Here is a 24,401-nt window from a genome sequence, read left to right as displayed (position 1 = left end):
ACCTTGTTGCTTCTTCTGAGAAATGAAATAGTCGGTGAGGAAACAGAGGAATTTGTTGGACCTTACATTCTTGGCAGAGTTTGAGTTCCTACAGATATCAGAAAAATTGAAGTCTCCCATGACTACTAGCTCTCTTCTTTTTGAATGTTTGGTAATCTGCTGTAGGAATGTATCACTCAAGTTTTCTCTCTGACTTGGAGGTCTATAGCAAACCCACTCCTACAATAGTAGTTTCCCACTCCTACAATTTTTACCTGTACATATGTTCTCGGTCTGTCCTCCATGCTTCAGGACATGTATCTCTTCACAATTGTACACATCCTTTACACATAATGCTACTTCTCCTCGCTGTTTGGTCTATTCCTTTTGAACAGGTTATACCCCTCAATTCCTACATTCCAGTCATGAGTCTCATCCCATCAGGTTACAGTAATGCATATTAGGTAATATTTGCTATTCAGCATTTAGAGCTGAAATTCATCTTGCTTCTTCCCCATACTCTGAGCATTAGAATAGAGAAAAATAAAACCACAAGTCCAGCTGCTTCCTTCTTGTAGCGTCCTATCCTTTAGCAGGTTTCTCGAGCAACAACTCAGTTTCCTGTGCATCAATGAAGTGATTATTCCCAGTACCAGGTGTTCCCCTGTCATCTATAATACTGTCTCCCTCCTCCTCAGGATTTAGTTTAAAGTTCTTCTGATCAGGTTTGCAAAACTCTTAGCAAACACATTCTTGCCAACTGCTGTGAGGTGCAGCCCATCTCTTGCTGGAAGTCCTTCCTCAAAGAAGCAGAGGCCATGCTCCAAGAAGGCAAACCTTTCCTGATGAAAACACCTGAACAGCCAGTGGCTTACTACCAGTATTTTCCTCTCTTCCCGGGCTACAGTCTTCAACAGGAAGCAATAATTTTAAAAAACCCTGGGCCACAAAGCCCTTCAGCTTCTTACCCACAAACTCATAGTCTCTTGCTATACGTCAAAGGCTGTATGTTCAATTTCCAAATGCATCCAATTTCCAAATGTTTTTGAAAAAGTTGCTCCCTATTAATATTGAAAACTCTCCTGACTGTATTGTTGATGATGTGTTCAGGGTATTCTCTATTTTGAAATTGTTTAGCTAATATTCTGGAGTCTCTTAAAAATTCCCCAGGTTGAGTTCCGTTTGAGTCTAATCATTCGACTGAAAGGGAGACTGTTTCTTAAGTGTCATAGATGAAAGGAGTCATATCTTAAAAGGGAATTTTTATCTGTAAGTTTAGTAAAAAATGTAACACGCAGTTGCCCATTGGAGCTCCTATATACGGTCGTGTCTAAAAAGGAGATGGCCTGTCTGTTATGTTTCAAACTAATCTTAATCGTGGGATGAACTGAATTAAGCCAAATGTCCAGGGCATCCAAATGTGGCTCATTGGAAAAGATCATAAATATGTCATCTATACATTTATATAACTCAATGCCATTGAAATAAGGGTGTGTTGGGATCCAAGATCCATTGTTTTTCAAACATTGCCACACTAGAGGCAAATGGTGAGCCGACTGAAATACCTCTAATTTGGCAATAAAAATCATGGCCAAATTTGAAATAATTCTTTTCAAAAATCAAGTCAATTAATTCCATCAGGAAGAAGGTGGGTGGTGGGGGTCCAAAGACTTCCAAGAACTTCAGAACTTACCTTGCTTCATCCAAGGGAATAGATGTGTACAAAGACTGTGCATCTAAAATGACTAGAATGTTTGATTCAATAACTGTATGTTGTTCTATAATTTGAAAGAAATGTGCCGTATCCTTAATATATGTATCTGACTTACTAACCTGAGGCTGTAAAAAATGGTCAACAAATTTCGATAGAGGTACCAGGACTGAACCTGTGCTGGAACAAATTGGATGACCAGGAGGCGGTCTCTCAGGTTTGTGTACCTTTAGTAATAGGTAAGAAACTGGTACACGGGGATAAGATTGTATTAAAAACTGTCCTGCCTTATCCGATAGGTAACCCAGTTCCATAGCCTCTTGGATAATAGTCATTACCATATTCTGAATATGTGCTGTGGGGTCTGAACATATTTTTCTGTAGCTTGTGTCATCTGCCAGTTTTCTCCTATTAACTATTATATAATCATTTCTTTCCATTATTACGTATATGCAGTCAACAAATGCATGTTTTGGGAACCTGTTGCTAATGAGGCCTCTCTGATGAGTGAGTCACAAAGAAAAAGATGTGCACATTTTGTCACTCATGGTATTGGACATGAAAGATACAAGTAATTTCCTCCTTGGGAATGATATCCAAGTACACAATTCATCATGTGTAAAGCAGTGCTAAAGGCAGAAAAGACCTCTACAGAAAATCACATGGATAATAAATTCACTTTGCCATTATTTATAACCCTGTTTGTGACTGAACACAGTGTAATAGGCATCCTGCCAGTATTTAAACACTGTGAGGCTACACTGAAAATATTGGTCTAAAGCAGCCCATCTAGCCTGTAGTCTTTATCACAGCTTAATATTTACAAGAGTGATTTTTAAATAAGGTTGCTCCTTTTTAATAAACATCAGGCTTTAAAATAAGATCTGAATACAAGGCTCACAAGGATAACTTTTTATATAAAGTACCAATAGCATATAGAATTGCTTTAGAACAGTTATGTGCCTTTCATCAAAGTGATTTTGCTTGCACAATTTAGTTTACTTGATCTGTACTTTTATAAGTCTTTTTAATAATTATATAGCTGTGATCTACTTGAAACGCTTAAAATGAAATTATAGTCAGACAAAAAAGTCACTTGCAAGTAAACTATTTTGAAATTTTGCAAACTTTCCATATCTCCATATTTCCATATCTAATCAGTTGAAAGTTAAAGTTACGGATTTCTCTAAATCATCATCATCATCATCAGTACTAGTCAAACCCCTAAAGAAAAATAAATTGAATCTAATTAATTAAATAAAATAGAGTACAACAGAGTACAAAAAAATATTTATGCCTTCAGATAAGTAACTCAATACAGGAGTTCTTCCTTCAAATACCCATACATCATCATGTTAAATCAAACTGCTACTGCTATTTAATCCATACTGAAAATATAGTTTATTTTCCATTCAAAAAAGCTACATAACTGAGCCAAATAAGTTAAAAAGCGGTATTTTGTGTAAGTGTGTATAGAATGTGCTCTGTTGTAATATCAATTATATTATCTATTATACATTATCAAAGTCTCAAGATGATGCTATTAAGAGCTGGATCCACTACACTCCTTCAGCATGAAGCACCAGTCCACTCTGATATTGTTGATCAAACTGTTCCTTGGAATCGTTATAAATATCTTAGTATAATTCCTTTGCAATTATTTCAGACAAGGTAGATTTGGGGCCAGACCCAAAGTAATAACATGTAATCTGGTCCTGCACATATATTTTCTTAAACAAATAGCTAGCACAGAATGGGGGAGGGGAGGCTTTAATGTTTTACCCCCTGCTGCAGTCCCAATGCAAAATTGTCAAGGCCTGTGCCTACTATCCACAATGGGCAGAACACTCCCACTGGTGCTACTGGGAGTTTTCTTCCCATTACAGATAGCAGGCATCTATTTGTTAAAAAACAACCAGGCATGCAAAGCTGATTAACATCCTATTTGTTTGGCCCCCAAATTTAAAATATTTAATTTGAAATGTTCAAGGATACAGAAGTATTGTCAAATTATTTTTTATATATTGCATTTATGTTCAGAAGGTTCAGTCATCTCCCATCCAAGGACTGATGACATCCACACCTGCTTTGTTTCAGTATTACTGAAACTACTGGAGCCTGAAATCCACAAAGCCTTGATGACTGCAAGAAATACTTTTTCAGCTCCATTCTAACTCATTAAATGGGAGAACCACAAAAATCCCAAACTAACATTGAGAAGAAACACTATTGGGTAATGTGAAAAATTAAGTTAAGTGCAGGCAGTCCCCCCCCCCCCTTTCCATGCGTTCAATATGTGCACAACTGTGCATACGCGCATTGTGCTGAACCTGGAAGTGGCCATGAAACATTATAAAGACATCACTGAAATGTCTCTAAAAGGGCAGAACAGGGGCAGGGTGGGGAAGGACCGGGGTGTTTGCAGACTTTTTCAATGGGTTTCAATTACAGTATACATGATTTCACCAGCACTGCGGTACCTCGGAATGTAACCCCCGTCTGTATAAACGGGGGGGGGGGGGGGACTGCCTATGCTATTGTATTCAACAGGAATTAAATGCATATTTAAGCCAGGAATCTACCTATTCAATCTAAAAGCCAGGAATCTACCTATTCAATTACAGTGCTTTGCCTTGGTCTTCAACACTCCTAAGGAACAGAAAACCACAACTTGTAGTAAGATCTACTGTGAATATATATTTTAAGCTTCAACATGAAATTATATATTCTACAGTCACCACCATATCACCTTTGGTTTTGATTATGGATCAACACAACACAATAATACACCATTGGGGAAAGTGGAGGAAATAACATACCTGTCGGACAAAACTATTAGAGGTAGTGTCAGAAGATGTACTCCCATCTGAACCTTTGAATCGGTGTTTTCTTCTTGCACCTTTGCTGTAAGACTGTTAAAAAGAAAAGTTATTACTTTATGCATACATGTCTATATATCAAGCAGACACAAATACTCAACATATTATTAAATTTGTTATATTAGCAAATGCCAGCTTTAGAAATTAGCCAGGAACCAGAATCTACATATTATAGCACAAAGTGAACAAACCCCTTACACAAGTGTTTGCCCAACTGTGCTGAATGAACAGCACAGGAATCACAAGACGGAGAAACCAGTTCCTGGGAAACTTCAGTCTCCCAGGACATTCTATACAAGATCTCAAAGTAGCTGTCTTATTACAAAAGAATTGCAGAAATAGACTGGAAAGAGAAGTTGCTGAATTGCAACTTCTTACCAAACTTAAAACCATGGAGACCTGGTCTGAATAGAGACATTGGATTCTTATCTCATTATACATGATAAAGCTATTTTTAGCCATCTCACCCCTTGCTTTTTCCTGTAAGACCAATTGCAGTTGTTAACAGTAATCAACAGGTTTACCAGACCTATCAGCCAACCATCCGTTCCCACCACCCTTCTGAGTCATACCCCTCCCCACCCTCTCACTATATATAAGGGTCTGGTGACTTCTGTTTCAGTGTATCTGAAGAAGTGTGCATGCACACGAAAGCTCATACCAATAACTAACTTAGTTGGTTTCTAAGGTGCTATTGGAAGGAATTTTATTTTATTTATTTTATCCTGTTTCGACTACGGCAGACCAACATGGCTTAAGATTATACATTGGAATAGTTCTTAAGATTATACATTGGAATAGATACCAGCTTCTGGCATTAGAGAGAACACTCCTTGCTGCATGCAGGCAGTAGTGTTGTAGCACTTATAATATATAATATCAACATTAAAGGGAAAAAAATCAAAGCAATAGGTAAACATCACAGAAAATGGTGCTTTAGGGCAGTGCTTCAGCCATGATGATCTCCTGGTTCCCTCTAGGTTAATATTCAAATACAACTTTTCACAGCTATTGTTTGAAGCAGTATCCCTTCAATTAAACATCATAAACGGAGTCAAGGGGTCCACTGTTTCATGACCTAGCTGTGAAAATCTAGCAATACATAGCTTAACTTTATGGGGCAATGAATGTAATTGTATAAAAATATGAAAGCTACACAAGAGGGACTGGAAATAAAAACATAAGGAAGTTAGCTACTCAGATAAGGCACTGACAAGACTTCAGGGGAAAAACAGGGCTCCGAAGGTATGCATATTTCTCAACAAGTAGGAATTAAAAAGCTATGACAAAATGTAAACGTTCAAGAGGTTACTCAAACCAGAGACCGTCGTATTTAGAAATCTAATTTTAGCAATGTTAAGATGTACTTATAAGGGGGAAATTAGAAGACTATGATTATTTAAGAAAAGGAAAGAAAATAGCTCCAAATTAGAAACACAGAGAGCATCAGGAGTAGCAAGCTTAAGGAAAAATCCCAAAGTAACTGCTAAAGTACCAGGAGCTGTATAAAAATAAATAAATAGCTAATTAAAGAGGAGACACTAGTAATTTATTTCAATTAAGCTCTGCCATGAATTTCTACCCTCCCTGAGGGGTGGGGGAAGAGTTCTTTATTGTTACGAATATATGTTACTGATCAGAGATTACACTGTCAGAGGTAATGGTGCCAGAATAAAGAGAACAAGGATGAACAAAAGGTGTAAATCCAAAAGGAGGGCAGGGATAAGCTTGAACTAGCAAAACAACATTAGAAGTGTGTAATATGGAGTTATAATAGCCATATTATATGCATTATATTACAAACCAATAAATCAGAGCTTTCCATACTGTGTGTCACGACACTTTAATGTGTCAGCTGCAGTGTGTTGGTGTGTCGTGTGAACACCCCCTGTGCTCTTCCCGGAGCTGGAAAGGGGTTAGTTTAACCTCCAGTTTGCTAGTAAAACTGAATTACTGTGTCGCAAAATGATGCATGTCTAAAAAGTGTGTCACCAACGGGAAATGTTGGAAAGTTCTGCCATAAAATACATGTTTTCCAACCAGGAAAATTAAGTCAAATTAAAAATAAAAGACATTCAGTGCCAATTTATAAAATAACCACAATCAAGTGATAAAGGTTTCCTAGCTTATGCTGCTTCAAGCTGCAGATAGGGATTGTATGTCGGGATACATGCTGACAAACATGCTTTTCCTTTTTTTACTGTCATGCTTGTTTATATGCAGAAGGGCCTGTTCCCTAGCAGGGGCATTTAAAAATGCAGCTCACTCACTCAAAACAGCCCAATGTACAGAAAGCTTGTGTATCCTAAAGAACCTTTGGGAGAATGTTATGGATAATGGGTTTTTTTGTTATTGTTATTCCCAATTTGTTATTGTTATTTTTTGTTATTGTTATTCCCAAATATACAGCAACTAAATAACAAAAAAGCAGAATAAAAAACAAAAACCTTAAGGAAAACTGCCAAACAATAACTGAAAAATCCAGATAAACCAACAAACAGAAGAATCAAAAAGCAACAACAGTGACAAACATCAGTTCAGTACACTTGCATTTCAAAATACTTGCTGCCTTTAACTGGGCGTTAAGTAGTAGCAAGTTTAGTTCATGTATTTATAAACATATGATTCCATGTCATAAAATATTAGGTTGGTGTACAATGTTAAAGCATAAAACACAAAATAAAAATATATCAGTATCACATGGTGCTAACTAAGTACACACTGACTGGAAGGTGGAACTTCATATTCTGCAACATCTGAAGGTTTCAAACACTTTTCAGGCATGATCCTATGTGGAGCACGTTATAACAGTAAGGCTTGCAGATTACAAAAGCATGGCTTATAGATAGCAATTCCCTTCTCTCCAAATAAGCTACATCCAGTTAATTAAATAGAGGATAAAAGTATCAGTGGCAACAAGTCATGGTGGCTGTGTTACCTCCAATATCAAAGGCAGTGTGACTGGGGATCAAGAGCAGGAAACAGCTCTTGCCTTGCCTGTGGGCTCCCATAAGCATCAGGTTGGCTACTCTAAGAACAGAGTGCTTGACTAGAAAGGCCAGCAGGGCTGCTCTTATGGTCTTAAGGCTCCTGACATTCCAGAGGAGGGAATGTGGTGAAATTCCTGAATTAAAGAGATACCGCTGGACTTTGCCTCTGGAGTGGCTGACACTGAGCAAGTGCACAGCTCTCTAGAACCCAAACCAACTATTACTTGTTCTCTGCCCAGAGACACTGCTTTCAGACTGGCAACCTTTCCTGTTAAAGACGCTTTCTCAGTTGAGCTGTGTAAGCTGCAAGTGCTGCAGGACAGAGACAAGTCAATAATGATTCTGCAAGATCTTTGTTCTGACATACTGACGATAACAACATATATACAGGAAGCAGAAGATGTCATAGTGCGGGTGTGCCGTACACCTGAACTCCATCCTGCTGAGCTGCTGCAGCATACCAGGAGAGAGGGAGGGTGGCATATTGGTGGCAAGGCTGGCGTAGTACAAACACAATGGCAGGAGCATCAGATTGGCTCCCTTGGCATGATTGCACCATACCAACCTCACAGCTCCTTCGCCTCTTCCTCGCTCCATCCCGATATGCTGCAGCCACTCTGCCGGATGGAGTAGAGGTAAGTGATGCAGTCCTACCAAGCTGTCCATTGCTGTATGCAGGGATCCCACTTTAAATCTCTAGTGTAGCAGGAGGATGGCATCACCAATTCAACTTCTTCCTAGAGAGAAGCCCACTAGGTCATACTAATTCCATAGGAAGAATGGAATAAGACGAGAAAAAGCAAAGTGAGCAGAAGGACCCAGATCGTGCAGTAGCTCCAAGAAGAGAGAACAAATTGGCCATCTATCTGTCTATCTACCGAATGTGATGCTTTCCATCAATAGCAACAGTAGTTAATCCTATGGGTGCTTCTGTAAATGCCTGTGATGTATGACAACAACAAAGATGTTCAATGACAAGTTTGTTGCATCCTGAATTTGAGAAATGCATGTTGTACTTTATTTCACAGCTAATGAGCTTATTATGGTTAGAGACAGCAGGGAAACACATTGGAGGTACATGACCCCATCTCACCATGATTCCCACTGGTTCAAGTGACTCTTCAAGCCAAAATCTTTGTGTGCAAAGTTATGCAGGCCAGGCATTCCCAGCTGGAGGTTTATAAACTCTAACTGCATTTTCATCTTATTCATTTGTTCTTCACTTCTAATTTTTCTACTATTTTCAATATGGATTTATTTAGAGACTACTTTGAGTATGATTGCAAAAAGCTGTTTTTCCAAAAATAAAAATAAAATAAATTGATAAATGAATAAATAAAAGGCACAGGCAGTGCTTTGTCACTCAATTAAAATTAAAAGTTTAATTAACAGAGTAATATATAAGGCGGTTTTTTAAAAAAAGAAACCTGCCATTAAATTTTTAATTGCCAGTGAATTGCATGTTTATTCAAACAGCATTGGCTTGTCTTATTTAAAAAGGTTATTAGGATCATTTGTTTTTGTCTAAACAGAGAAACACTATGGTTTCATATGACCAAAATCAGTTAATTCCCAACCCACCTGTTTCATTGTTAAAAGCTGTAATGCTATTCTATGTAAAAAGTCAACAGTTATGACTGCAAAAAGTCCATAAAAGGGAAAATGCAGTGAAAAGGAAATATATTTTTCAACTGTAGATGTTTTATTTATTCATCATTAATGTCCCCCAAAAGAAGGTCTACGATGCAGAATTTATCACATCGACACCAGCATAACAGCAGTATGAAATAAAACAATTGTAGTGGTCCATGTTTTTGATGTCAGATCTTTCATACTAAGACAAAAGGTCAGGGTCACTTTACACTACAAAGAACCAGTCATTGCAACCCTGAGGAACAGCAAACAAATCAGAGCATGGGAAATGTATCTTGAGAAAAAGATACATTTTGGGGCATACCGGTAATTATGATCACCATGTAATGAATGGAGTTAGACAAGCTTGGTGGATACGCCAATGATCTTTTAATATTTATTAGCAATACGAATAGAGTCCTTCCAGAATACTTCTTTTTAGCTGAATATTCCAAGCAAGTAATGCATTTATCATTGTTTTTGTTCATTCACCAACATTAAAATAAATAATTAGGTTAAAAACACCATGCACAATAAGATGTTGCCATATCCCTGATGAGTTTAAAACATTCAGCAGCAATTTATGCAGTTAACTAACTCAAAAATGGAATTGAAGTGTGAACTACGGTAAGGAACCCATTTCATATACATGCTCACACATATATCTATAAAATAGTTCCCTTGTCAGTAACATTGAAAACCAGAGAAAGAAGTATCGGTTTAAAAACCAAAAGTAACATGTAGAAAACTGTTGCTGAAACAACTGATATGCTAAGGAAAGAAATCATGGCAATATAGTCCTACACATGTACTTTTCAGATAACGAAAACTATTTGTCTGGCTTTAAGTACAGTATATTAAACATCATGGCTTGCTTACATTAACACACCCCATGATACATAGTATTTAAAAAAACAAAAACAAAAAACAAAAATCCCAACAACATACAGAAGTACTTGTTCTATACTGTCATTACATGAGTTAGAATTTTTGCCCTCCTCTTAAACTTACACATGCACATTTTTTCTCTCCACTCTGGTCCTCTAACACCTTTATTGTGAGTATACAACAAATCATATTATGTATTTTATTAAAACAGATGCAACAAGAACCTGTCTTAATAACTCCTCATTGGCCACATCTCTCCATGTGCCCATAAGGGGAATACATGAATTTTCCTGCCCAGAGTTTGCCCTCTCCCACCAACTTTCCAAAGTTGAGCCATTCATATTGCTCTGATTTCCCTACAACAAATACTTGCTTCTAACTCTGAACTTGCTTCTGGCTCTGAACAAAGACAAGATTTTTGGTAGATCTATAGGCACCTATTACAGACCATTTAAGGTAAAATATAACCACCGCTGGCTTGGTTCACACAACACTTGCTTTTTCTACGTTTGATCACTGCAGGCTAACTGATGAGTGGCAGTAAAGCATGAGAAGGTTCCACTAAAGTACACTGTGTGGTGAGTGGGATGGGGGCAGGCGACAAGCGAATTATGGGTCTGTTATTTGTGATGGTACAGTGATCAGGTGATGAACACTCACGTGTGGAGATGAAAGCACCCTGTTGCAGTCATAATTAAGGGCACAAATAGCCAGCAATCCCACCCACATTTGAGCGCATGCTTATAGGTAAAGATTTTCATTCACACCGGTGCATGCTAATAAAGAACCAAGAGCGAAACTGTTCCAGATTGAAATCCTGAAGTTACACTAGGACATAAATCTTATAAAAACAGAGAGGGGCTCACTTCTGAGTTGCAAACCCTAAATACATTGGCATGTGACAAAATCCCACTGGACACACAAAACCTACTTCTGAGTAAACCCACTCACTCACTCACAGGGCTGGAACATTAGCTTGCAATTCTGTGCTCACAGACCCCGGAGCAAGTCCTACTGAACTCGGTGGGAAGTAAATCCGAGTCGACACGCCGTTGGGGGCAGAATTTCACCCTGTGCCCAATCTGAGATTGCTCAATAGAGGAGTCTCCTCGCCTTTCTCTCGCTCTTCCCCTCGAATAGCAGCTTTACCTTGTAAAGTAAAAAAGATGGAAGCCAGCAGGATTCTTTTTTGGGGGGGGGGGGGGGCGGCGGCAGGGGATTTTACTGCCAAGTGAAGCCTCGAAAACTCTGGCTCCCAAGAGCAACAATCTGGAAGCGGAGTCACCATTAAGGTTTCCCCTGGCCATAGGGAGGGGGCGGGGGCCGCACGGAAAGAAAGCCGCCCCCTGATTTTTAGGCGAGCAGCCCCTCCCTCTCTGTACCTGCACAGCCGGGACTGGAGCCGGGGGGTTGTCCAGCAACTCCATCTGCATCTCCTGCGCCGCCGTTGCTGGAGTGGGAGGCGATTTGGACATGTCACTTTGGACCATTGGAGAAAGCGGGTGGGGAGGGTGGATGGGGGGGAACAACTCGCCGACACTTCCAACAACAAAGCGCCTCAGCGAAGCCGTCGCCAAGTAGTCGCCGCCTCTCTCTCTCTCTCTCTCTTTTTGAATCGGCGGCGGTTGGTGCACGAGGATGGCTCTTGCTTCTTCTTCTTCTCCCTCAGGGATGGGCCATTTTGAAACGGTTCAAGTGCCTTTCCTTGCTCGCCTGCTCGCTCGCCCGTCTGGCTTGCTTGCTTAGGTCGGTTGCTTGACTGAGGGAGATGGTGAGAAACAAAACGAAAAGACTCTGGGCTCCTGCCGCAGCTGCTCGCCTCGCCCAGCCCTCAAGTAACAGCGCGGCTCCTCGGTGCCTCGTAGAGCCCAGAGCGCAGCAACCGCTACTACAGCCGAGCAAAAGGGGGAGGAGACGGGGACGAGGAGGAGGCGCCTGAGGGAAGATGAAATCTCGACCACCCTCTCGTTCTTCCCCCCGCCCTGAGAAAGGTGGGCGGTGGGGAAAGCGCGGGAAAAGCTGAGGGAGGTTGTGTGCGGAATGGCCGCCGCGCGGTCGTCGAGTGGCGGCCCCGTCGTTTCTCCTCAAGAAAGTCGCCGGTCCCTGAATTTTATCCTCCTGCTCGGAAGGCCAAGACAAGCCGTCGTCGAACAAAGTGTTTTTCTTTTTTAAAACACAAGGCACACACTCCAAAGCGAGCGAAGAGTAACATTGGCTAGTCAGGCACGCTGGTTACAAGCTGCACGTAAAACAAAGCAAAAAAAGAGAAAAAGTGCTTAACATTGCCGCTTTGCTGAAGGAAGGGCAGCCAAGGAGCCAGCCAGCATCTGGTGCTGGTAAAGAAAATATATCAAACAAGCACCCTCTCCGCCTTTCATTTTTTTTCCTCCCTCAGGTGCAAGTACTAAGTGCCACTGGTTTGGATCTCACCTGTGGGAAACTGTATGTGCTCATATGCCCACTCTCTTTGGGCATTCCCAGAGGAACCAGCTCCTAGAGGCTGAGGTCCCTTTGCTCCCTTCCCCCATTAAAATATTTGAGGGGGCTGGCGCCACAAAGGTGATGGGTATTGCCCTTCAAATGTTGTGAGCGCGCTGTGTCATGGGATCAATTATACCAGGTGGGACTTACCTACCTCCCCACCCCCCAATTATTTTATTCAAGTTGGCAACCCTGGGCGTTGCAGCAGGAAGGATCAAACCCAACAAAGCCTTCCAGATCTCGAGTGGGAGTGAACAACAAAAGAGACTGGCTAATCTTCAGAACAGCAGCTGCGCCTTCCTTGCCCTCTTTCACTAAGCAGCATGGAGGACAATAGAGAATTTGGTCTTCCTGGGCCTATTCCCCACCACTGTGCCCCCACCCCCGGCAGAAGGAGAGGCCATGTGAGCAAGCGAGAATATGAGGTGATGGCCAACTCTCTATTTCATCCTGGCCATAGAGAGAAGGTGAGTGAGCAGAGCGCTTCCTTTCGTTTCTGCTTTCTGCCTTGGCCCAAAGAGGGACAGAAGTGAGAGGTTGTCTTTTGCTGAGAGGTGCTTCTCGCAACCACCTCTGGAAGCAGCAGATGCAAGATACAGTGGTACCTCGGGTTACATACGCTTCAGGTTACAGATTCCGCTAAACCAGAAATATTACCTCAGGTTAAGAACTTTGCTTCAGGATGAGAACAGAAATCATGCTCCGGCGGCGCGGCAGCAGCAGGAGGCCCCATTAGCTAAAGTGGTGCTTCGGGTTAAGAACAGTTTCAGGTTAAGAACAGAGCACCAGAACGAATTAAGTTCTTAACCCGAGGCACCACTGTACTGGAGGGAGGTGGTGATTTTCACCAGGACTGCAGTATGTGGGGAAAGGGAGATTTAACCCTTCCCTCTCAGCCACTATCCTGATGTAAATCTACACCCCCCCCCCAACACCAGCACTACCCGCATGCTGCAATTAGCATTAGGAAATACTACAGCATAAGCAAACACCTTTCTTGAAAAAGCCCAAGCAAACAGTTAAAATTCCTGAGTCAGGCATGCTGAGAATCAAGCCAAACATAATGTGCAATTCTTTAAAAGCATGTATCTTGCTGCCACTTCTATTTTGCAGGGAAAGCAGCAGTTCAGGATTTACTGATGAGGATAAATTGTCAAATGGTAGGGAAATATGCTGAGTTAGACCTTTGGTCCATCTATCCCTGTACTACAATATTTGATGTCCTTCCAGATGTTGTTGGACTATAGTTCCCATCACCTCTAGCCACTGGCCATGCTAGCTGGGACTGATAGGAGCCCAACAGCATCTGGAGGGCCACTGCTTCCCCATCCTAACCTTGTTGTTTACCCCAATTGGCTACAATTTTCCAGGGCCTAAGACCAGGACCTTTAATGTGGTGGAACAAGAGATTGAACCACGTCCTGCATACAAGGTGCACGTTCTACCATGCTATAGGCTGGACTTACTGTTGCACTTTAGAAAGTCTTCTTAAAATTATTGGCACAGATAACTCAACCTTTAGTATATTTTAACAATATATTTGTTCACAAGGATCTCCCTCCCCCTGTGTTTATTATTATTCCCCTTGTGCAGTATTTTCCCTTTTGCAATTTAAATTGTGGCACTGTTGGCTATTTTTATCATAACATGTTGGCTGCTTTTGGATGTGGATTTGTTTTTGCCTGCTTTTTAGTGAATGAATGTGACAGCAGCTATAAAGTAGAGAGAGTCTTTCACTGACATATGAGATAGAAGTGCTTAAATGCAGAAGCAGTGGGTGTGAAATCCGGCCACACTGTCTGCTCAAGTATCATATTTTTCTGTCTATAAGATGTCCCCATGTATAAAACTCAGATTTAAGAAAATGGCCTCGGCACTATGTGTGTATAAGACGCCCCCTAATTTTTGACATAATTTATTAGGGGGGAAACCTAGTCCTATACATGGAAAAATACGGTAGTTTTTAAAAAAATAAATCTCACAGTAATAGGCTTTTGGTGCATTAAACATACTGTTGTGTGAAGTAACTGTATAAGGAAAGAGTCAGAAGGGAGGAATGCAAAGTAGCTCTACCAAGATGGATTTTGTCATCACTCGTCATTCACAAACCCATATGTCTGTTTATCTCCAAAGTCAAACAAAGAATCTAACAAAATGCAGCTAGTCTCTTTTCAAAGTATATCCAAGGAGAGGTCTAAGGATTTCACAGTCTATCATATGGTTAGCAAGTTAAAATTATGTTTCTTTGCTGTTAGTGTAACCACAGCTTTTAATTAAACAGACACAAATCTTCAGAGCTACAATGAAGTCCCTCTGACAAAATGTACCACTGTTAATGAAAGTCTTATTAGTTTCTTTGAAATTCCTTGGACTTTTTTATCTGAACAAAAACCTGAAAATTTGCCTTATTGTTTTTTTTTCTTTCACCAACTCTAGTGGCAAGTTATACAGCTGTGCATGCAAACCTTCACACAAACCCTATTTTTAAAGTTATTTTAATCATATTGTTACAGAACGGGGTGGGGGGTGGGGTCCCCTAAACACTAAAATTAATAAATGCTAAGATCTGTGATATGAAGGGAGAATATAAGCTGCAAAGGAATTCCTGGGTAGCCTGGCCAAACTAGGGGCCTGGAGAGAGCCATTGTGGGTCGTTAAAAAGACAGTGTAACTTCTTATCCCAGGTGTGACCAGAGACTGGAGATTTGGAAGGTTGCCAGTGTAACTGCTGGGGGGCGGGCAAGGGGCTTTTGGGAAGAAGGAGGAAGTGAGGCTGAGATCCATCTTTGTGGAGAAGAGAGAAGGTTGCCTGCAATGCTTTGGGCCATGCTGTAAGATTTGGACTCTCTCCACGCAGACTGGAAATCCTATTTCTTAAAGCATGGCAGTCTCTGCCGTGTCTTCTATTCTCCAAAGGGAGAATGACCCATGGTCTCTGGCCTTTGCTTGGTGGAGAGAGAGGCAGTGTAAACAATATTAAAATTATTTAAGTTTTCCCCAGAATTCTTCAGGCACAGCTAATGGCAGAGCTGACAGGTGCTATGGAAAGCAGGATATAGATGTGCCAATAGGTGCTGATGCATGGAAGGTTATGTGCAGAAAATGACATTTTCATTCAGTAGCTACTAGCTAAGGGCCAATTCCTTTTTAAAAGTCACTTTCCCTGCAAGCTCTTACCTGTATGCTTAGTGCAATGAGTCCTCAATGTTGTAAAGAGTGCAAGTAGATTGGATCTTTCTTTACATGTGGCACTGCGGAAAAATATTATGATTTTGGATAGAAATCTTTATGGTGGTTGGTGAGATTATGGGACAAAGCCATTCAGTGTGGTCCTAAACTGGCCTTATTACCTTTATTTCAAAAGGGAAACAAAAAAACCCCAAACTCCTGTAGTCATTGACTTCTTTTGGTGGCAGCTAGACTAAGGGATGTGGGTGGCGCTGTGGTCGAAACCACACATCCTAGGGTTTGCCGATCAGAAGGTTGGCGGTTCGAATCCCCATGACGGAGTGAGCTCCCATTGTTCGGTCCCAGCTCCTGCCCACCTAGCAGTTTGAAAGCACATCAAAGTGCAAGTAGATAAATAGGTACCGCTCTGGCGGGAAGGTAAACGGTGTTTCCGTGCGCTGCTCTGCTTCACCAGAAGCGGCTTAGTCATGCTGGCCACATGACCCGGAAGCTGTCTGTGGACAAACGCCGGCTCCCTCGGCCTATAGAGTGAGATGAGTGCGCAACCCCAGAGTCGTCTGCAACTGGACTTAACGATCAGGGGTACCTTTACCTTAGACTTTCAGAAGCTGCTAAACCAGTTGCTTACTCATGAGTAGTCTGACTAGCAGTACAAGAACAATGCAACTGGAGAAGTGGCTGCTGGAGTGGTTTCCACATGCCTCCCAATAGTTTATAAGCCTAAGAGGAAGTTGCAGTAACGATAAGCCAAATGCTTCCTCATGAAGGAACAGCAAGCAGACAGAGGTAACCCTGATTCTTGCAGATACAGGAATAGATAGGGATGGGTAAAGAGGATTGTCTTCTCTCACCCACCCACACACCCCAGTGGAGTTGGCTACTTATTTGACTATCTCTCTCTGATAGACAGATGGCAGAACTGCATAGTTATGGTATTTGTAATAATTGGGAACCATTTATTCCTACTCTTGGGTTTGTTTCATTCATACACTGGAAGCTGCTTTATATAAGCCAGACTATTGCTCCATTTATCTTTAGTATTGCCCATCCTGAGGGCAAAACTAGACCACATGCCATGTATGCAATAAGCAATCTTAAAAGTAAATTTTAAGTGTGAGGGCCACAGTTTGGATCAGGGCCCTGGTAGGGGAGTGAGAGGTGTTTTAACCCTTTCCCCCATGTTCCAGTCCTGATATGGATAATTAACACACACATTCACTTGTGCTATTTGTACTGAAATGAAACCTTTCATTTGAATGTTTCTCCCAATGCAAAGCTCAGGTAGTGGGCCTTGCAAACTGAATTGGAACTGCAACAGGAAGCAAAGGATTAAGGCTCCCCAGACTCATGCAAGGATCCCAGTTAGGATCCCAGTCACACTACTTACTTTTTAAAGCTGTTCATGTGTGAATGGCATCTTTGTCTAGCTTGGCCAGACTGGAAGCAGCTCTCCAAATTTCCAGACACGAGTGTTTCTGCACACTATCCAGAGATAGCAGAGATTGAACGTGGGGCATATGGTTCTTTGCTAAACATACTTTACATGTTTAAGTGTACACTTGAAATGCCTTCCCTAATAATATAATGTGGTCCTGAGAATACTAAGGAGGATAATGCTTAAATGAGCTTTATTGGAATGGAAGAGATGCAGGTTACAACACACAGGAAATGAGTTCGGGCAAATAGGTAGGATTTATGCTTATAATAATAGCTGAGTGGTGCCTAGTTTGGTAGCAAGAGGAAGGGAAGAGGGGCATTTGTTGTTGCTTTGGATGTGCTCTTTTATAAATGCAAAATAAACCTGTTAGCGCTGCTGTGTATTCTCATAATCTGAATGACTTGTTCTTCCTTCTCAGGTCTCCTTTGAAGTTTATCAAACTGACTCATTTGTCACAAGCAGAACCTACAATTAGCATGTTTCTGCAAACTGAATAGTGGCATGGAAAATTGCACACTTTCCTCATGGTGAACAAGTCAGATGACCATTTTGCTATGAAGAGGGAGCCATACAGGTAGGAAATGTTAGATTTCTGTCATGATAAATGGAATTGTTAGCACTATAGTGGGAGGAGGGTAGGTTTTCATCAAAACAAATTGCACATATGACTGGGGGCAGGGGAAAGCCTTCTAAAGCACACAAAGAAAACAAGTGATGACTGAAAATACATAAGGCATTTCTGACATGTTTTCTCTCAATTATATGCTTGGCTGAAGAAAGGATAAAGTAATTATTCACAGTTAACTTAACCTGAATTATATGTGAAGAAATTGTAAATTTTAACTGATCCTTTCCTTCCCATTCCTGATCATCTCCTGCTTCACCTTCGTCTTTTCCCCACCTAAAATTTACCCACATGCTCCTTTCTGATCACTGTCCCGCTTCTCTGGAAGGGGGAGCTGGAAGCGGTATATCAGGGGGAAAAGGCATTGCACACACACTTCCTATAGCTATGGATAGGTGACTGTGAAGTTCAATTTCTCTCCGTTACTCATTTTTCTAACCTAAAGTTCTCTGCATTTGTACATCATTTTGGATTTTTTTATTAAAAAAGGCCGTCATGAAAATCCATCAGCATCTTAGTGAGAATATCACTTACTGTATACATTTTTATACAATTTTGCATAATATACTCATTTTCCAAAACAAATTTCCCCTTAAATAATACACTTTTATGTTATTTGCACAAATATATGCATTTTTATGGAGAATTCGGAAGAGTGTTAATTTCAAAGTATAGTTGTGTTTCAGTTCTTGTATTGTTTTGGAGAGAGTGAATTATATAGGTTCACCTTTAATTGTGAACTTCCGCTTCCATATCTATAGCACAATACTTCTGTTTCAGGTCTGAGTGTGGGAGAGGCAAAGTGCTGTTCAGGAGGAGCTTATCTCTGAAACATGAAATAATCCTTTGGCAGTATTTCAGTATGAGTGGGAAAATGAGAGTACCCCTAAACATTTTTTTTAGAAAATAAAAGCACTGCACATAATAGTTTGAAACATATAACATTGTACTGTATTATGTTCCTGGAGACCATGTACCCAATTAGAAAACCCTAGCTAAATTACACTAGCATAAAATATTTTTATTCATAAGCTGAATAGATAGAAAAGTATAACTCAGCTTTTGTTTATGATGCTTAGACATTGTGAACCTGAATGTTGTGGCTATCTTAGGTTGGGCAGGTAGCATCAAACCTTTTTAAAAAGAACCTTTTTAAAAATTATGTTTCATGATTTATTACCTAGAGACTTGAATGTGTAATAGGGTCAGAAGGAGAGAGATTCAAATAATGACAATCAGAAAACTTCATTGTGAGATGCAAAGTTAAAACTTGGGGCTTATCTGAAGCTAATAGAGAGCAGAAGCACCATGGCAACAGGGACAAAGTAACACTCTCAGTAACACTCTCAGTATAGAGCTTTTATTCCCCACAGGGTGTAAGACATTGCTTGCCTATTCACAACATGTAGGAAGGAAGGAAGATCTTTCCTTTGTTTTTACTTTATGCATTTTACAGCATTCCAAAATCTACTTTATGCCATATGAAATAATGTTAATGTAAACAAGTAAACAACGAAAAGTGATCATAATATCTAATCTGTGGAATCAAATAGGGAACAACATTGAGATAATTATCAACTGCCAACTGTGTATAAATAGCTGTTAGTTACAGAGAAAGAACAAACTGAATCTCGAATAAGCAGTTTGAAGTATAGTCCCTCAAATTTTAAGAAACCTGTTTTTAACAGTATTCCTCATACAGTATTTACCTTAAGAATTTCTTTCCCTTAAATTTTTTACATAAACAGAAATAAAAGAACAATAAATATTTGTTCTTTTATATAAGAAAGAACTTTTCTTTATAGAGTGGCTGGGGCAAGGCAGGGTACAAATAACAAATTATCATCATTATATATAATAAATATAAGCAGTTACTAGCAGCAAGATTATAGAAGACAATAATCAGTTCTTACTGTTATCTAAAATAGCTTAAGTATTAAGGTTTCTATTATATATAAACAGTATTTTACTTTTTGATGTATTATAATCAAATCAAACTTTTAATTCGCTAGCCAATGACCATAACAACATCCAAAACATTGACAGACGCTAAATATACAATAAAAATATACAACCATCTAACACTGATGTCCCGTTAGGTAGGGAGAGTGCTGCTCTGACAAATTTATTCTGCACCATTTCTAGTCCTTTACTGGCTTTCATATTGATAGCCAAAACCTCTGTACCATAAAGCATCTGGGGAACCAATTTACTAGTAAAAAAATTAAGAGCAGTTACAAACAGCTTTCCACCTACCATGCAATAAAACATCAATAGTGTCTCACAAGCTTTCTGCACCTTAGGTTTGCAGTCTTGATATGCCCCTTCCACCACAGTGTCTCAGCGAAAAGGACTTCAAGGTATATAAAGGAATGCATTTGCTCTAGATTCTATTGCTCCATTTTCTATTTGAATCTGGGACTATGCTTTCCAAGAACCATAATTTTGATCTTGGAGTAATTCACGGAAAGCACATCCTGCTAGCAATACATACTGAAGGCTGCCAGTAGATTATTGAGACCAAAGCAGGAGAGTGATAGCAGCACCATGTCATCAGGTTATCCGTCTGTTCCTGATTGTTTGGACAAGGGAGTGCACCTGTGTTAAATATGGCGCCTTTCATTTTTCATTTATGTCAAAATGAAAAAGTGTAGGGGTCAATATGTAGCCTTGTTTCACACCTTTAGATGATTTGAGGACATCTGACAAGTACCCCCTTAGTCCCACACCCACCCTTGTTTCAGTACCACAATACAGTTCACAGATTAATAAAAGTAATCGAAGATCTATGTTGACGTTCAAAAGTTTCTCCCATAGTCTGATAAATACCTTGATAAATGCATTGTGTGTTGGATCAAAGAGTACCTTTCCAATAGCAAAATGCCTATTCCAAATGCTATATCCCTTCTGTCTTGGGAGACAATGGAGGAGTGCGCCTTTGGGGGTTATGTCAAGCTGTTGGAAGGCTACAGTGCCTGCTGTGGCTGTAGAGACTGATACAGGAGAGACACGTTTTGTTGCAGCTGGGGCAGATGAAGGCATCTAGTGTTGGGATACTGCCAGGGAGACAAAGTCCATCATGACTCCACGTCGTCTCCGTTGCGATTCATCGATCTCCCGTAGATGCAGTATCAGCAATTAGCGACACGAGCTCCAGAAATAGCTTGCCACATTCCAGAGCTGATGCACGCTCTATCAGCAGAATTCACACAGCGAAAGATGCACGCAGGAGAGCATTATTTACAAGTTTATTCAGCGTTGGTCAGAACAAAGAAAACATGACTGCCTGCTTCGGTGTCTCAGGCACAGAGAGAGAACGAAAGCAAAGACACAACAGAAACATCCTGTGAACAGGAAATACGCAGGCTGTGACACAAACATCCTGCTCCCTTTTAAGGTGGAACGGAAATATCCTAACATCTAGTTGTGTTGCTGCAGATGTTTCTTCTCTTTGCACTCCTCCCTGCGCTCATTCCTTCTCTGGTCACTGCTATGGATGCATGACCTGACTGCCTGTCTCCAGCTACTGCAAGGGATTCCTACAGGGCAGGGTTGATGTTGCCCGCCTTCATGTCACCTTTGCAGACATCTGTAATGCAGTGTTGGTTTGTCAATGGGCCTAGTACCTGAAGTCAACTCTGCTTGGGGATCCTGCCATCTTCTATTCTGTGGACATGACCAAGCTAGTGTAGATGTCACTGACACAGGAGTGCGAACATGCTGGGAATGTGGGCTTGGGAGAGCACATCTTTGTTTAAGACTCTGTCCTGCTATGTGATGCTGTCGAGGCTGTGTCATCTGCAAACAACATATCTTGAATAAGGACCCACCACAGTTTTGTCTTAGTGCAGAGATGTGCCAGGTTGAACAAATACCCTTCGTTCCTTGAATGGAAGTACACACCAGTAAGCAGTGACAAACACGTAGAACTACTTTTAGGACTGTTTCATGTGTCACAAAATTGCTGACCATGTGAGAATCTACATTTGAAGTGTGTGGATCCGGTGTAATGATCCTACACATAATCTCAGGAGCAGAAGCAACATTTTTCCTTGTACAATTTTGCTTCAAAACTTTTTTATGTTACAATTCAATGGCAGGGAATGTGGTGATAGTCGAATTCAGCTGGACTTAACCATCCAGGGGTTCTTTACCTTTACCTTTTATAGCCCCTTCATACAGCACTTCTCATCTCTGTGTTATTGCATCCTAAGTTAGCGAAATGATAACTTCTGATAGCTTCCATTTGTGAGACTGAAATTAAATGGAAGCTTTAAGCCTCACACAATTGCTCTGCAAGCAAGAATGAAAAGAAAGTTCGCTCATAGGTTTGTTGAGGGCTGTTAGTGCTTTACTGTCCCTTCAGGTACTGATTGCAAGACTGATTTGTAGAGATGGTTGCTAGTTCACAGAGACAATAAACATCAAATCTACACCATCTATGCAGATATAGGCAAATAATTGTATTTGCAGAACCAAGGATCATAATAATGTTATCCTGTGCATAAATCACACCACGGGTTCATGTTAAGAGCATTTCTGCTGTACCAACTGTCCAATTTAATAGAAGTTTAAGAGGTTTTTTTGTATTGTGTTGCTGTGGCCACATCCATAAAAATTGTGCTCCAAATTCTCCAAGATATTAACACTGCTGGAGTCCCTGTTCCAACAGTGATACTAACTGAAGGGACTGTTCTCTTGATGCAGTGAGGGAGTCTTACATACAGCTTCTATCAACACTAATCCCTATCCATTGAGAGCAAAAGAAGATTAGACTCCTGTGGTGATTCTTTCCAACTGAAATTCAGATTGTGAGGGAATCTGTAGTGTAATCAAGAGAAGCCATATAGAGTCCTCATTTTTCTTGTACAGCTTGCAAATGAATTACTGACAGAGGGAAAGGACTTGTGCTGAAACCAAACCAATTCATTTAAGGAGCAGCATGCTGCTCCCTGAAACAGTCTAGCGTATTGTATGAAGTGTCAAAGGGCCAACTAAAGCATGTACATTCAAAGCAAGGACAATGGGCCTGAAAGGGGTGATGATGATAAGCTTCTTGGAACATCTGGTAATTAATCTTAGTTTTGGAAGCTTTGTAGAGTATTGGCTAATGTAATTGCTATTCACTTTCACTGCAGGAAAATGTAAAACAGCAGACAGCCAAAAGACTTGTCATTATAGTTCCCCAGATTTCTTATACAGTACTAGCAGAAAGAAAGAGAAAAAGGAGAGAGAGAGAGAAGGAAAGAAAGAAAGCAAAAAGAGTGCAAAATCAACGTTTTCACATAAGATAAGTTGGCAAAGTGATGCAAAGGCACACGGTAAAAAAAAAACCTATGCAAAGATGTTTGCCTCTCTTTCAAATCAGAGGTGATAGAACCATGTTTCCTAATACCACAAAAATGTACCTTATTCACTTCTGGCAGGCTACTGGTACAACTTTTGTCTGGTGATTGAGAATCCCATATGTGGATAACTGGAATTTGTGCTTTGAGTTGTTCACAAGCTGCTTATAAGGCCATGGCAATCAAATCACAACAGTTAGCAATATGGACACTATTGAAGCAAGGAATATAAAAAAGTATTGAGGTAGTTAGCCATCCAGACACTTTCTCATCTCCGTATAAAACTAAAAATATGGATCTAAAGCAGAGATTCTCAGCTTTGCAACTTGTTCTTGATTATCAAATTGTTCTCCTCTATTTCCCTTCAGAATCTGCCTCCTTAGGTTATCAGTCCAGGAAGGCTTCTTGCCTTGTGTTTTTCCAGTGGTATAATCACATTAGCACTTATGCCACATCCAGTGCACTCCTGCTGCTAATTTTTGAAGCCGCAATATGTTGATCCATATTAATCCTGTAGTTCCTTGACAAATACTGTTGCTTGCTACATTCCCCCAACCAGCTTTAGTTTGATTAGAAAATAAGGTATGTTTACATGACCACTTGTTCCACGTTCTAACAGCCATTGTGCAAGTTCAGGTCACCACGGAAGCACAGATGAGAGCTTAATGAATAGGAGTTCCTGTTGGATTTTTTCTCTGTTTGTGATAGAATCATTTGTTCCAGAAACAGTGAAGAACAGAGAAGAAGTTTCAAGAAGAAGCAGAAGGCTGAGATTGTTTTGTCTATGCAAGGACATTTTCTGTGGGAACTGTTCTTTGGACATGCGTAGTGTGACAGGAAATACTGATAACAAGAGTTCTGTGTAACTTCTTGTAAGTCTCTTGCTTGCATCTTACGGTGAGAGAAGTAGAGAGAGAGCCTTGGACTCTTGTTGGACTCTAAGCATGCCTTGACCATGGCAGTGGTGGATGTCTGTATATATTTGCTACCAACATGCTTTTATGCCTGCCAAGTAAACCTCTACACTTGACTGAATCTTTATGGCATCCATGAGTATCTATTGCCTACTGTGTGTACCTTCAACCCCAAAGATGCTTCCAAGAAAGGAGCTGCATTGCGATGTAACTCTGCTGAGTATGGATACTGACATACACATGCAGTGAAATTGATGCCAGATCTCATCCTTCTAAATCATCCATCCTTCTAAATCATCCAATATGGCAAGTTTATTTTCTCCAGCTCCT

At 40.5% G+C, this 24,401-nt stretch overlaps 1 protein-coding gene and 1 long non-coding RNA gene across 5 annotated transcripts in view; one reads left to right on the top strand and one right to left on the bottom strand.

Annotated features, from left to right (window-relative positions):
• CACNB2 (calcium voltage-gated channel auxiliary subunit beta 2) overlaps nucleotides 1-12,044 on the bottom strand; it is a 125,600-nt gene extending 113,556 nt beyond the window's left edge. For all 3 annotated transcript variants that reach the window (XM_083405751.1, XM_083405754.1, XM_083405753.1), the window contains exons 1-2: nucleotides 11,462-12,044; nucleotides 4,510-4,602 (exon numbers count right to left, since the gene is read on the bottom strand). In XM_083405751.1, the coding sequence (XP_083261877.1) occupies nucleotides 4,510-4,602; nucleotides 11,462-11,569 (201 nt within the window). In that variant the 5' untranslated portion in view covers nucleotides 11,570-12,044. The remainder of the gene's footprint in view (nucleotides 1-4,509; nucleotides 4,603-11,461) is intronic.
• A 192-nt stretch (nucleotides 12,045-12,236) lies between these two features.
• On the top strand, nucleotides 12,237-24,192 carry LOC310660776. Of its 2 annotated transcripts, none has more exons than XR_014503635.1 (3): nucleotides 12,237-13,027; nucleotides 17,606-17,761; nucleotides 22,951-24,192. It is a non-coding gene; the product is annotated as an uncharacterized lncRNA (long non-coding RNA). The 2 variants fall into 2 exon arrangements; XR_014503636.1 differs by having other exon boundaries at nucleotides 12,237-13,161.
• Nucleotides 24,193-24,401: the final 209 nt, after the last annotated feature.

Source organism: Podarcis tiliguerta (assembly GCF_965153285.1).
Source record: "Podarcis tiliguerta genome assembly, chromosome: 12".
In the NCBI taxonomy this organism is placed as follows: domain Eukaryota; kingdom Metazoa; phylum Chordata; class Lepidosauria; order Squamata; family Lacertidae; genus Podarcis; species Podarcis tiliguerta.
This window is presented reverse-complemented; position numbering and strand designations above follow the sequence as displayed.